This window comes from Saccopteryx bilineata, chromosome 9, assembly GCF_036850765.1.
Source record: "Saccopteryx bilineata isolate mSacBil1 chromosome 9, mSacBil1_pri_phased_curated, whole genome shotgun sequence".
Classification (NCBI taxonomy): Eukaryota; Metazoa; Chordata; class Mammalia; order Chiroptera; family Emballonuridae; genus Saccopteryx; species Saccopteryx bilineata.
Window position 1 is genome coordinate 24,417,472 of NC_089498.1, and position 13,692 is coordinate 24,431,163.

At 44.2% G+C, this 13,692-nt stretch overlaps 1 protein-coding gene and 1 non-coding gene across 3 annotated transcripts in view; one reads left to right on the forward strand and one right to left on the reverse strand.

Moving 5' to 3' along the window:
* RFWD3 (ring finger and WD repeat domain 3) overlaps positions 1-12,976 on the reverse strand; it is a 45,212-nt gene extending 32,236 nt beyond the window's left edge. For both annotated transcript variants that reach the window (XM_066242882.1, XM_066242881.1), the window contains exons 1-3: positions 12,856-12,976; positions 7,249-7,945; positions 546-739 (exon numbers count right to left, since the gene is read on the reverse strand). In XM_066242882.1, the coding sequence (XP_066098979.1) occupies positions 546-739; positions 7,249-7,943 (889 nt within the window). In that variant the 5' untranslated portion in view covers positions 7,944-7,945; positions 12,856-12,976. The remainder of the gene's footprint in view (positions 1-545; positions 740-7,248; positions 7,946-12,855) is intronic.
* On the forward strand, positions 4,487-4,587 carry LOC136313835 (small nucleolar RNA U13). The gene has a single exon (XR_010727260.1). It is a non-coding gene; the product is annotated as a small nucleolar RNA U13 (small nucleolar RNA).
* Positions 12,977-13,692: the final 716 nt, after the last annotated feature.

Below are 13,692 nucleotides of genomic sequence, written 5' to 3' on the forward strand. Positions count from 1 at the left end.
AAATGCCTAGGCTCATCTTTTAGATTTCCTATCCTGGACCTGGAAAGCCATTTCTCGAAAAGGCCTGGTTCCACTTAGTGGGAAAAGCCCACAGTCTGGGGTATCAGAAGATTTTTAATGTAAGCAGGACATACACTTTAGGGGTCTCTGCCCACCAACTGTTAAATAAATTCCACTTGCACAATACATAACATTATACTAGGACTTAAAAAGTGGAAGACTAGAGAGGGTGCTGAATTTACAAAAGCTTTTCTTTAAACAAAATAAATCTACTTCTTTCTCAAATGTCCAAGAAAATAAAGGGGAATGTAAAATGTCATTACCAAGTAAATGATTCACTGGGTCCCAAATCATACAATACTGCAAGTCAGCAAATCCTCTCTATATAATTATGGCCAGTGAAAACTATAATATAAAGCAGTAATCTATAACATTTTTTGGGGAAAAGGAAAGGTATTAAAACATGTATCTAGCGTTCCTAGCCTTTTGGAATCTAAGCTTCTAGAAGTTAGCCTTGTGAATTCAAACCTGGATAAAACACTCACCTTCTGTAATGACAGCTCCAGGTTCCTCTGCCTGGACAACCTCTCCATCCTCCACATCAGTGTCAGAATCAGAACTGCTTGATACCTGCAAGTCTTCAGAGACAGGATTGCTAGCCCCTGAATCATGAGAGGTAGTTGGCAAATGAAGCTGACTCCTGCTCAGTATTAAGTAAGCATCCATTGGCGCTCTGGACCTATTTATGGAGAAAGACAACAGTATTATAGTACAATGGAATAACACCACAAAAACAACCCAGGGTAATCTGGAAGTAAATCCTAGTCATTTCAACCCATCTCCAGACCATTAAATGCTGCCTTTGAGCACTGAAGCAGGAATAGTAGATTTAGGCAGATGTTGGCTGGTATGTATACTCTTTTCTACTCAACAGTAGAAAAAGGTCTACCTTGGAGCTTGACCTTTCTGCTGAAAGCTAATTTTTACTTTATTGGCCTTCGGGCATGTATCCATATGTTTTAAAGGACACAACTTAGCAATCTGCCTGTTAGTATAAAGGGGTTGGAAAGAAAGTGGGCAAGAAGAAAATGGGTCCTCTTGGTTAAATATGGTCTCATGGGATTCTGCTACTGCAGCTAGGAAGACCAAGGTCTTTTGGGATACAGTACGAAGTCTGGCTTCAGTCTTCATTGTTTCACTTCTTAATTTAAGACATTATTTTTCCTTTGAAGTTTAATATAAAGTTAAGGTCAAAAACAGCATGATAGCAAAAAAGAACTCAAGACGAGGAGAGTTGGGAACAGATTTAACATTCTAATAATTCTGACTAGCTGAGTTTTAACTATAACCAGTACTATTTCCCAGTTTCCCTCATTTCCAAGGTAACAAACCATATTCAATTTATAACCCAGAATTAATGACACTCAATATTAAAAACCAAAAAGGTATTCTGAACCTTGGAACATATTACTGAACTAATAGTCAAAGTGTTACTGAAAGGTGACCTACTTTGTTTTAATAACTGTTTATATGACATTACCAGAAACATTGTTGGAGATCATTCACAAAGAAAATTATTATTATTTTTTGTGACAGACGAGAGAGAGGCAGATAGGGACAGACAGGAAGGGAAAGAGATGAGAAGCTTCAACTCTTCATTATAGCACCTTAATTGTTCACTGATTGCTTTCTCATATGTGCCTTGACGGGAGGGTGAGGGGATGTCGGGAGGAGAGGCTGCAGCAGAGCGAGTGACTCCTTGCTCAAGCCAGCAACAACAAAGAAAAATTTTGTTTTCTTATAGGAAAACTAACATTTATGGCAAACCAGGGCTTTCTATTAAAAAATAGATGATTAAATGGAACAAAGTAAACATCTGGTATCCAATTCAATAGAAGATTCATCCTTTTAAAATAAAGTGAATTAAAAGATGTAGTGGATGAATCCTTTCTGATTCAAAGTGTACAATTCAGTGTTTTGCACAACCACAAGGTTATGCAACCATAATCACTTTATGCCAAAACATCTTCACCACACCTAAAATGAACTCTACCCTTCTCTCCCTCTTTCCCCCATCCCCTAACACCACTAATTTACTTTGTCTCTATAGATTTGTCTATACTGGACATTTCATGAATGGGATCAAATGTGGCCTCTTGGGTCTGGCTTTTTCAAAACTTGATAAATACAAGGATTATGTCACCTGCAAATAGTTACTATTATTTCTTCCTTTCTAATTGAAATGCCTTCTATCTCTCTCTTTTATCTGATTGGCCTGGCTGAAACCTCCAATACAATGGCAAATAGAGGAAGTGGCAAAAGCAGACATCCTTGCTTTGTTTCTGTATTAGGGGTAAAGCTTTCAGTCTTTGTCCTTAGTATGTTAGCTGTGAGTTTTTCATGATGCCCTGTACAGGGTAAGGAAGTTCCCTTCCATTCCTAGTTTTTTTGTTTTTTTTTTAATAAAGTCTTTTTTTTAAAATTTATTTATTTATTTATTCATTTTAGAAAGGAGAGGGAGAGAGAGAGAGGAGAGACAGAGAGAGAGAAGGGGGGGGAGGAGCTGGAAGCATCAACTCCCATATGTGCCTTGACCAGGCAAGCCCAGGGTTTCGAACTGGCGACCTCAGCATTTCCAGGTCAATGCTTTATCCACTGCGCCACCACAGGTCAGGCATTCCTAGTTTGTTGAATACTTCTTTTTATCATCATGAAGGGGTTTTGTCAAATGGTATTTCTGCATCAGTTGAAATGTTCATTTCCTCCCCTTTATTGTATTAATATGGTACATATTGCTAATTTTTTTCTGTATGTCGAATCCATTTTACTTTCCTGAAACAAATCCTATTTGGTTATGGTACATAATCCTTTCTATATGTTGTTGAATTCAATTTGGTAGTATTTTATTGAGTATTCTTGCATCTAGATTCATAAAGGATAGTGGTCTCTAGTTATCTTGTAATGTTTTTGTATGGTTTTGGGTAATAATGGCCTGAGATGATCAGTTGGAAAGTGTTCCCACTTCTATTTTTTAGAAAAGTTTATGAAGTACTGCTATTATTTTTGTTTTAAAATGTTTGGTAGAATTCACCATGGTCACCATCTAGTTCTGGGCTCTTTGTGGAAATATTTTTTAATTACTAATTTGATTTGTTATTGGTTTATTCAGATTTTTTTCTTTTTTTTTTTTTTTAAAGATTTCATTTATTCATTTTAGAGAGGAGAGAGAGAGAAGGAAGGGGGAGAAGGAGCAGGAAGCATCAACTCCCGTATATGCCTTGACCAGGCAAACCCAGGGTTTCAAAACCAGCGACCTCAGCATTCCAAGTCACAGATTTTCTTTTTCTTGAGAGCACTGATAGATATGCTTTTTAAAAATTTGTCAATTTCACCTAGGTTATCTAATTTCTTCGTATAAAAATGTTCACAGTAGTCCCTTATAATACTGTTTTCTTCTGTAAGGTTGATAGTAATAATGTTTCCCCTTTTATTTCTATTCTAGTACTTTGAGTCTTCTATTTTTTGGTCTAGCTAGAAGAAATTAGACTTGTTTTTTAAAAATTACTCATTATTATTGCTTTTACATAGTAAAACAGGCATTTCCAAGGTCTGGTGGGGACATGGGAAAGGAGAGCTATGAAAAGGAACAAGAGGCAGTGGTAGTAGGAGTTTCTCTTTGGGAGTGCAACCTTGAAACCCAAGAAATCCTCCTCTCTTTTTTTGTGTGTGTATTTTTCTGAAGTGAGAAGCAGGGAGGCCAAGCAGACTCCCGCATGCGCCCGACCAGGATCCACCCAGCAATCCCACTAGGGGTTGATGCTCTGCCCATCAGGGGCGATGCTCTATTGCAACTGGAGCCATTCTAGTGTCCAGGCCAACTTTGCTCCAATGGAGCCTTGGCTGCGGGAGGGGAAGAGAGAGATAGAAAAAGGAGAGGAATCTCTGATTGATCAATGTCACCCCATTAAAATTAATAAAAAATTTAAAAAAAAAAGAAAAAGAAAAGAAGGAAGAGTGAAGAAGTAGATGGGTGTTTCTCTTGTGAACCCTGGCCAGGAATCAAACACAGGACTTCTACATGTTGGGCTGACGCTCTACCACTGAGCCAACCGGCAAGGCCTGGAAGAAATCCTCCTCTTTCCCTGTATTATTTGGATGACAATGTCCCTTATCATTTTTGAATTATTCAACAGTATGGGGTAAGCTCTTGCCCCTGCCTAACCTCCATAGTCCTGGATTACTTGAACTCCAGGAGAACAGGTACCCTAATCCAGGAAGGCCCTTCCCAGTAGATCGGGCACGTCAAGGTGGCATGGCTGTAGACAATGCCCAGTAGCTCAGTTGGCTAATAATGTCAACGTTACAGGTTTGACCTCCGGTCAGGGCACATACAAGAATCAACCAATGAATGCATCAATGAGTGGAACAACAAATCAATGCTTCTCTCTCTTTCTAAATTCAACAACAGCAACAAAAATTCAGAAAGAACCATTTGTAGTTCATAAGCATGACTGGGCGTTCACACTCTTGAGTAAGATGTGCCTTCCTCAAATCTTATTATGGTATTGGCACACTACCTATCTGATGTGAAAAAGAAAATCAGAAGGTATAAGCAATCAGACCTGGAAAAGCTCACTTTTTTTTTTTTTTACAGGGACAGAAAGAGAGAGTCAGAGAGAGGGATAGGTAGGGACAGACAGGAACAGAGAGAGATGAGAAGCATCAATCATTAGTTTTTCACTGCGACACCTTAGTTGTTCATTGATTGCTTTCTCATATGTGCCTTGACCATGGGCCTTCAGCAGACCTAGTAACCCTTTGCTCGAGCCAGCGACCTTCGGTCCAAGCTGGTGAGCTTTGCCCAACCAGATGAGCCCGCGCTTAAACTGGCGACCTCAGGGTCTCAAACCTGGATCCTCCGCATCCCAGACTGGCGCTCAATCCACTGCGCCACCGCCTGGTCAGGCCAGCATGATTTTTAAGTGTCATTCTCCTATGAGTTGGTGAACACAAGTTAAGTGTCCCCCACCAGAGCAGTCAACCCCCCTCAACTGAGTAGATGAACAACCAAGGCTGAGGAATACTATGAAAGGTCTCATGGTGTCAACTAGCCCCTAATGACACAATTTTCACTCTCAGCCCACTTAACTCACTTCAACAGAGCCCTCAAACTGGACTGCAAGCTATCTTCACCTATCACACAAATGTGTGAAATCTTATTTTGCCTTCCTAATGAGAGGTAATGACACTTTAAAGTAACTGAGTAACATGCATTTGCAATTCTTATTCACCACAGAACTAGGAACCCACCATCTTTGATCAGTCACATCCAGAAGTGAGCAGGCACTATAGAGACTGGAGACAAAGTAATGTGGTCACTGTAATCACCAGGATCCATGGAAAAGGATGCTGAATCCTGAGACTTTTTTTTGTGTGTGAGACAGAGAGAGGAACACATAGGGACAGACAGAAAGGGAGAGCGATGAGAAGCATCAATTCTTTGTTACAGCACCTGAGTTGTTCACTGACTGCTTTCTCATATGTGCCTTGGGGGTGGGGGTGGGGGGTGACAGCAGATTGACCCCTTGCTCAAACCAGATGAGCCTGCGCTCAAGCTGGTGACCTCGGGGTCTCAAACCTGGGTCCTCCGCATCCCAGTCCGATGCTCTATCCACTGTGCCACCGCCTGGTCAGGCTGAATCTTGAGATTTAAGGCACAATCCCAATCCCAGAGTTATCCCAGTTAAAGCACAAATTAACCCACTGGCTTCTTCATTTGCAAAACAGGTAAACAGATAACCTAGCTACTGTTTTTTAGTATGGTCTCACTATTCTTAGTATTCAAACAAACAAATTTGCTTGAAGCTCCCGCTATGTATCTATGTAGAAAGTGAGTCTGCCAGCTTCACTTCCTCTGTGCAGTAGCTTTGAGACGCTGAATAAAACACACTCTTGGGGTTCCATAAAATGAATTCAACCTCTTTAAACCTAAAAATATTTAAAAGGCCAAATGTGAAATAATATTTTTTTATTTTAGTGAAAGGAGGGGAGGCAGAGAGATAGGCTCCCGCATGCACTAGACTGGAATCCACCCAGCAAGCCCACTAGGGGGCGATGCTCTGCCCATCCGGGGCTGTTGCTCTGTTGCCCAGCAACTGAGCCTTTTTTTTTTTTTAACCTGAAGTGGAGGCCATGGAGCCATCCTCAGCACCTGAGGCCAACTTGCTTGAGCCAATATAGCCACAGCTGTGGGAGGGGGAGAGAGAGAGAGAGAGAGAGAGAGAGAGAGAGAGAGAAAGAGAGAGGAGAGAGAGGAGGGCCAGGTGGAGAAGCAGATGGTTGCTTCTCCTGTGTGTCCTAACCAGGAATTGAACCCAGGATATCCACACATTGGCCGACATTCTACCACTGAGCCATCAAGCGGCCAGTGCCAGGTACTGCAAACAAAACAGGAAGAAGTTAAAAACAGACAAGACCTAGACAACTGTTATTCTTTATAATAACCCTGTCAAAACTTGACAACTACACTCTTCAGAGGTACACTCAAGGCCTGACCTGCGGTGGTGCACTGGGTAAAAGCATTGACCTGGAAACGCTGAGGTTGCTGGTTTGAAACCCCAGGCTTGCCTGGTCAAGGCACATATGGGAGTTGATGCTTCCTGCTCCTCCCTCTGTTCTCTCTATTGCTTTCCTCTCTCTCTCTCTCTCCTCTCTCTCTAATAAAAATGAATTTAAAAAAAGGTACACTCAAACCAAAAACTATGAAAGTAACATTTCAATTCTTGAACACATTCTCACGTGAGGACTGGAATACTTCCTACTTAGATCAACTCTCAATTCACATTCTACTTTTCACAAGGGTTCTCTAAATCCAGCCTATACCACTATGGGGTGTGCCAATGAACAATGGGTCTTATTGTTAGTGCAGTGAATCTGCAAGTTAAGAAACATTTTTTTGATATAAGAGGTGCAAATGATCTAAAGAGCCAGCCTCTACAGAAGCCATTGCCAATAAACTACCACCCAGTTTTCAAAGTACCTCAGTATAACTTCTCCCCTCAATTACTTTGTTATGCACTTTTATTTCCATATGACCTGTGAGGAATTGGGGGTTCAGAAAAGTTACCTGACTTGTCAAAAGTCACAATGCCTATACTATCATCAATATAGCACTAGAGATGTGACTAGAGCCTAACGTACTTAATTCCCAAACTGGTACTAATCACACAACCTTTCATTATTATTTACCTGGCACTGTCAGTTCTCTGAGACCCTGTAGTTCTTCTAGTTCTGCGTGAAGCAGTCACTCTTCTCCTTCTGGCTCTCACTGGCCCCACGTTGTGGTCTGAAGGTGGCCTCAGGAATTCTAGTATGCCATGCAGACTCTGTAGCCCAGTAATGTAGTTTACTGACTCAAATGAAGATACTTGGATGGTGTGGTTAGCACCAGATTCCTGCTGATGCTCCTCTGAAGCTCCTGGATTGATGTTCTCCACATTCTCTTCTCTGAAGGGCTCTAATTCCTCTGTCAGGTCAATGAACACCTGTGGAGCAGGTGCCAGGGAGTCTGGGCCGTCTTGGCTGTTGAGAACTTCAGCAGGAGCAGGCTGGAACAGGAGTAGTCTGCCTTCAGTCACTTCAGCGGAAGCAGACTGAAGCAGGGGTAGTTCCCCTTCGCTGTAGACTTCAGCCGGAATATGCTGTAGGGGTAGTTCCCCTTCGCTGTAGACTTCAGCCGGAATATGCTGTAGGGGTAGTTCCCCTTCGCTGTAGACTTCAGCCGGAATATGCTGTAGGGGTAGTTCCACTTCGCTGTAGACTTCAGCCGGAACATGCTGTAGGGGTAGTTCCCCTTCGCTGTAGACTTCAGCCGGAACATGCTGTTCAGCAGCATTATGAGCTAACTCCACCTCAAGATCATACTCCATTGCTTCATAAGCCATCACTGAGGAAGCAATATTTGTAAAAAGCATCAGTAAAATAGATAAAACATGTGTAGCTGATAAAATCACATCTAGATTTTTAGAATTTCTGTTTAAGATCATTCTTGGCAAAGCTGAGAAGATTTTAGTTATTTTACTGTTCTGGTAATTATATACCTTTTTCTCCATAACAAGCGCTTACAACCAGTTGTCCAGTTTGCCCTATGAAAACATTAAGTCAGGCCCTGGCCGGCTAGCTCAGTGGTAGAGCATCAGCCCAGCGTTTGGAAGTCTGAGGTTTGATTCCTAGTCAGGGCACACAGGAGAAGCACTCATCTGCTTCTCCACCCTTCCCCCTCTCCTTCCTCTCTCTCTCTCTCTTACCCTCCCGCAGCGAAGGCTCCACTGGAGCAAAGTTGGCCCGGGCACTGAAGACAGCTCCATGGCCTTAACCTCAGGCCCTAGAATGGCTCAGGTAGCAAACAGAGCACTGCCCCAGATGGGCAGAGCATAGCCCTCTGGTGGGCAAGCCAGGTGGATCCAGGTTAGGTGCATGCAGTAATTTGTCCGACTGCCTCCCTGCTTCTAACTTTGAAAAAATACAAAAAACAAAACAAAAAACCCCACCAAAAACAAAAACAAAAACATTGTCATGTAACCACAGTACTATCTTCTAAAATAGAAATAAGGGGTTTGAACTATTGGGTCTGAAACTAATCACCCAGATCTCTTGCAGTTCTTTGTCATGACCTGAATATTAACATTCACCAAAACAAATGCATATAATGCTATATTTAATTTTAGTAAACAATATTCTTTCACGGCACCAAGTTACAGAGGATAAAAAGAGAAAGGACATTTGCAAAATTAATTCAATTACTAAAATAAAATAGAAACCTAATCTCAAAAAGGGTGAACAACCTTTATTTACCCATCCTTTTCATTATTTGTTTCCCATCTCTAATTGTAATTTCTTTTTTTTGTGACAGAGACAGAAAGAGACAGAGAGAAGGGGTACAGATAAGGACAGATAGGCTGGAAGGGAGAGATGAGAAGCTTCAATTCTTCATTGTGGCTTGTTCTTTGATTGCCTTCTCATATGTGCCTTGATGGGGGGAACCTACAGCAGAGCGAGTGACCCCTTGCACAAGCCAGTGACATTAGGCTCAAGCCAGCGAGCCTGCGCTCAAGCTGGCAACCCCAGGATTTCGAACCCAAGTCCTCTGCATCCCAGTTCAATGCTCTATCCACTGCACAACCACCTAGTCAGGCCAATCTCTAATTCCAATTAACAAATATTTATTAAGCACAGTTATAAGTCAGGTACCCCAGAGATGAGATGGATTAAGACCCTGCATAACAAGAGTTTACATTCTAGCAAACGGGAGAAAACACAAATAAACATGAAAATTAGACATTTGATATCTGGTTTTGGGAGTGGAAGGCAAGAAGCACCATTTCAAACACAATAGTGATGGAAGATCTCTCGGAAATAAAACTGAGCCCAGGAGTGAAGGATTAAAATAAGCTGGACATATGAGAGGCCAGAAAGAGTTTCAAAGAGAGATCAATACACAGGGCCCTGGCAAGCATGTATTGGGTACATTAGAGAAACTAGGCAGACCAGTGTAATGAGTACAGTAAGGAAGAGCGAACAGCATGGGCTGGGGTTGATAAGGCAGGACACTATTACTGAAGGCCTCAGTAAGCAGTTTCGTTCATGTTAGAAATAGATAAAGGGAGCAATAGCGCAAGCACAGTACCCGGCTTATAGGCTACTGTGAAAATGTAAACTAGTGGTCACAGAGGCTTGGACAAGAGCACAACAGTGGAGATGGAAAGGAGTAAGCAGCTTTGAACCAGAAAAAAAACAAACAGGCCAAGGATTAAAACTGGAGACACTAACATTAAAAGGGTAAGAAAGAGAACCCAGAAACAAGATTATACAGTAGTAGCAAACCTGGGAGAACAGGGTATCCTGAAAGAATGTTTCAAGGAGAGAGAGAATGGTCAAGTATGTTAATTGCTACTGAAGGGAAAGAATGACCATTAGGTTTAGCAATGACGAAATGACAGATAACCTGAAAAGAAGTTTTCCCAAAGTGATGGGTTCACGAACATGACTTCCCTCTCCTCAAAAGAAAAGGCATTAAAAAAAGGATAAATAACCAAGACAGGAAAAAAACAGAATGAGATATGTAAATCAATTTTTTTTACTGTTAACTGGTAACTATGTGGTAGAGATGAAAAGATGAAACTCAAGTACCTGCAAAGAGGGAGGGCTGTGCACTCTTGAGACACAAGCTAACCGCCACTGAAGGGAGCGTAGAAACCAGGTATCGCAGAAGACAAGTGTTGAAAGATGGAGCTGAAAAGGATTGGTTGAAAGCCTGTATATGTAATTAACCTGTTCCCAGCTCAAACAAACAAAACCTCCTCACCCTGTGCGGTAGGAAATCTGTAGGCTTAAACCAGACAGGCTTAAGATCAGCATAGGAGTAGATAGGTACAACCACTGTGGAACAGTATGGTGGGTCCTCAAAAAATTAAAAATGGAACTGCCTTATTACTCAAGGATTCCACTTATGAGAACATATCTGAAGAATTTCAAAACACTAATTCAAAAGAATAAGTGCACTCTATGTTCACTGCAGCATTATTTACAATAGCCAAGATATGAAAGTAACTGCCTATCAATAGACAAGTGGATAAAAAAAGCTGTGGTACAAGCCCTGGCTGGTTGGCTCAGTGGCAGAGCATCGACCCCGCGTGTGGATGTTCTGGATTCGTTTCCTGTCCACAGCACACAAGAGAAGCGACCTTCTGCTTCTCCACCCTTCCCCCTCTCCGTCTCTCTCTTCCCCTTCGGCAGCCATGGCTCCATAGGAGCGACCTGGCCCTGGTGCTTAAGATGGCAACATGGCCTCACCTCAGGTGCTAAAATGGCTCCGGTTGCAACAGAGCATCGCCCCCTGGTGGGCATGCCTGGTGGATCTTGGGCGCATACGGGAGTCGGGCTACCTGCCTCCCCGCTTCTCACTTCAGAAAAATACACACACACACAAAAGCTGCCCTATATTCAATGAAATGTTACTGGGGCATAAAAAATAATGAAATCTTACCATTTGGGAAAGTATGGATGGACCTAAGGGGTGTTATGCTAAGTGAAACCAGAGAAAGACAAATACCATATGATTTCACTTACATGTAAAATCTAAAGAACAAAATAAATGAACAAAACTGAAACAGAATCATAGATATAGAGAAGAGACTAATGGTTACCACAGGGGAGGGATTGCGGTACTGCGTAAAAGAGGTGAAGCGATTAAGAAGTACAATTTGGGGTCCTGGCCGGTTGGCTCGGCGGTAGAGCGTCGGCCTGGCGTGCGGGGGACCCGGGTTCAATTCCCGGCCAGGGCACACAGGAGAAGCGCCCATTTGCTTCTCCACCCCTCCGCCGTGCTTTCCCTCTCTGTCTCTCTCTTCCCCTCCCGCAGCCGGGGCTCCATTGGAGCGGGGATGGCCCGGGCGCTGGGGATGGCTCTGTGGCCTCTGCCCCGGGCGCTGGAGTGGCTCTGGTAGCAACATGGCGACGCCCAGGATGGGCAGAGAGTCGCCCCTGGTGGGCGTGCCGGGTGGATCCCGGTCGGGTGCATGCGGGAGTCTGTCTGACTGTCTCTCCCCGTTTCCAGCTTCAGAAAAATACACACACACAAAAAAAAGTACAAATTGGTAGTTACAATACAGTCTTGCAGCACACCAGCGGGAAAACCGTTCAAAATGACCTTTGGCCAGTCACCTCAAGCCTTGAGCGACCTTGTCCCTGATTTTGTTTGAGCCATGCGAGCTGGAACTTCAAATGTTAACCTCCCACAAGTCATCCTACCAAGCTTTGTTACTCAGACGCCATCAATGGGCTGGGACGCCACGGCATCCAATTAACAAAGTAAAATGCGGTACCAGCAGGTCGAGCCCACCTCGGCTCCAATTCTTGCTCCATTACTGCCTGTGGGACATCGGGCGGGTTTCCTACTTTCTCTGCTCAACTATATAGTTCACCTGTAAAATGGGGATAATAAAAGTACGCACGTCGCAGTGTTAGGAGGTCAAATTTGAGGATAAAACTAAAAATTAGGTTCTTTGGCCCTGGCCGGTTGGCTCAGCGGTAGAGCGTCGGCCTAGCGTGCGGGGGACCCGCGTTCGATTCCCGGCCAGGGCACACAGGAGAAGCGCCCATTTGCTTCTCCACCCCTCCGCCGCGCTTTTCTCTCTTCCCCTCCCGCAGCCAAGGCTCCATTGGAGCAAAGATGGCCCAGGCGCTGGGGATGGCTCTGTGGCCTCTGCCTCAGGCGCTAGAGTGACTCTGGTCGCAACATGGCGACGCCCAGGTTGGGCAGGGCATCGCCCCCTGGTGGGCAGAGCGTTGCCCCATGGTGGGCGTGCCGGGTGGTCGGGCGCATGCGGGAGTCTGACTGTCTCTCCCTGTTTCCAGCTTCAGAAAAATGGGAAAAAAAACCAAAAAAACTAAAAATTAGGTTCTTTAGTTAATTAGTGATGCAATTAACGGGCGCTCAAGGGGAGAGCAATTACTTGTAAATGGAGAGTCTTAGGGTCGGCTCCCAGGAGAGCGGCTGGGGGACCACGAAGCTCCGGCCTGCAGTGAACTCAACTCCGAACTCATCAACTTCCGGGGTCACCCGAACTTCCTGTCTTCCCTGCCCCCACCCCGACCTCGCGCCCCTTAAAAAACCCCGACAAAAGCCGGGTTCGGACTTCTCAGCCCTGACGGCTGGGGCTGTCCAGAGAGGCCGAATCTTCTCTGGCCGCAAGGTTCCATTAGGGCGTCCCTAGGACCCGCGTTCATGGACCAAGCCCGGAAGGTATCCTGGAGCCAGAAGCGCGAGACGTGGAGAGATGTAAGCGCCGTCCTTACCTAAAGCTGGACTGACACGCTGGGGCTACCGAGACCGCCGTACAAAGCGTTCGTTTCTTCTGTACGACCGTACCGCCCCACAGGTTCAGCCGCACTTCCCCTGCAGCTCAAGCGGACCGCCTGAGTAGCGCGCGCAGCTTGCTCTCACTGGGCAGCTGTCCCAGCCGTTGACCAATAGCCTCTCTTCTTCTTCCTTTGGTCGCCGTTTGCTGAAAGAGGGGCGCTCTCATTGGCTGGTCCTTTGCAAACAGACTAGGAGGGACCAGGGTGAGGAGCCCTCTCCAATTGGTTAAATTCAGCCCTCAAACGGAAGAGCGGAGGGTTTTACCGCTCTTGATTTGAATTTCTGGCGGAAGGAAGGTTTAAGATTTCTCTGTACATTTGGAAAAGAAGATGCAAATACTAAAACGGTGGCTCCTGCGCTGGCCCAGTAGCTCAGTTGGTGGAGCGCCCCATCTTTACCGAGGGTTGCGGGTTGATGTGGGTCAGGACACATACAGGACTCAACCAACGAATGTATCAATAAGTGGAACAACAAATGGATGTTTGGCTTGTCGCTTTCTCCCCTCCCCTTTTTTCTCACTCTAAAAATCAATAACAATAATAATAATAATAAACAACTGTGGCTCCTGCTGCTTCTTCCTGTTAGGTAAAGAAACTTATCTATCCAAAGGAGGGTAGCTAATCCAATAATTTTAAAATATTGCCCCCAGAAATCGGAGTCCGTAAAGAGGCCTGGGACAATCCCGTTGGTATATATACTCTCAGGGTTGAAGAGCACATGGCAAAAGAATTTGCTTATACGATCTCTTAAGTCCCAAACCGCTGCAATAAACT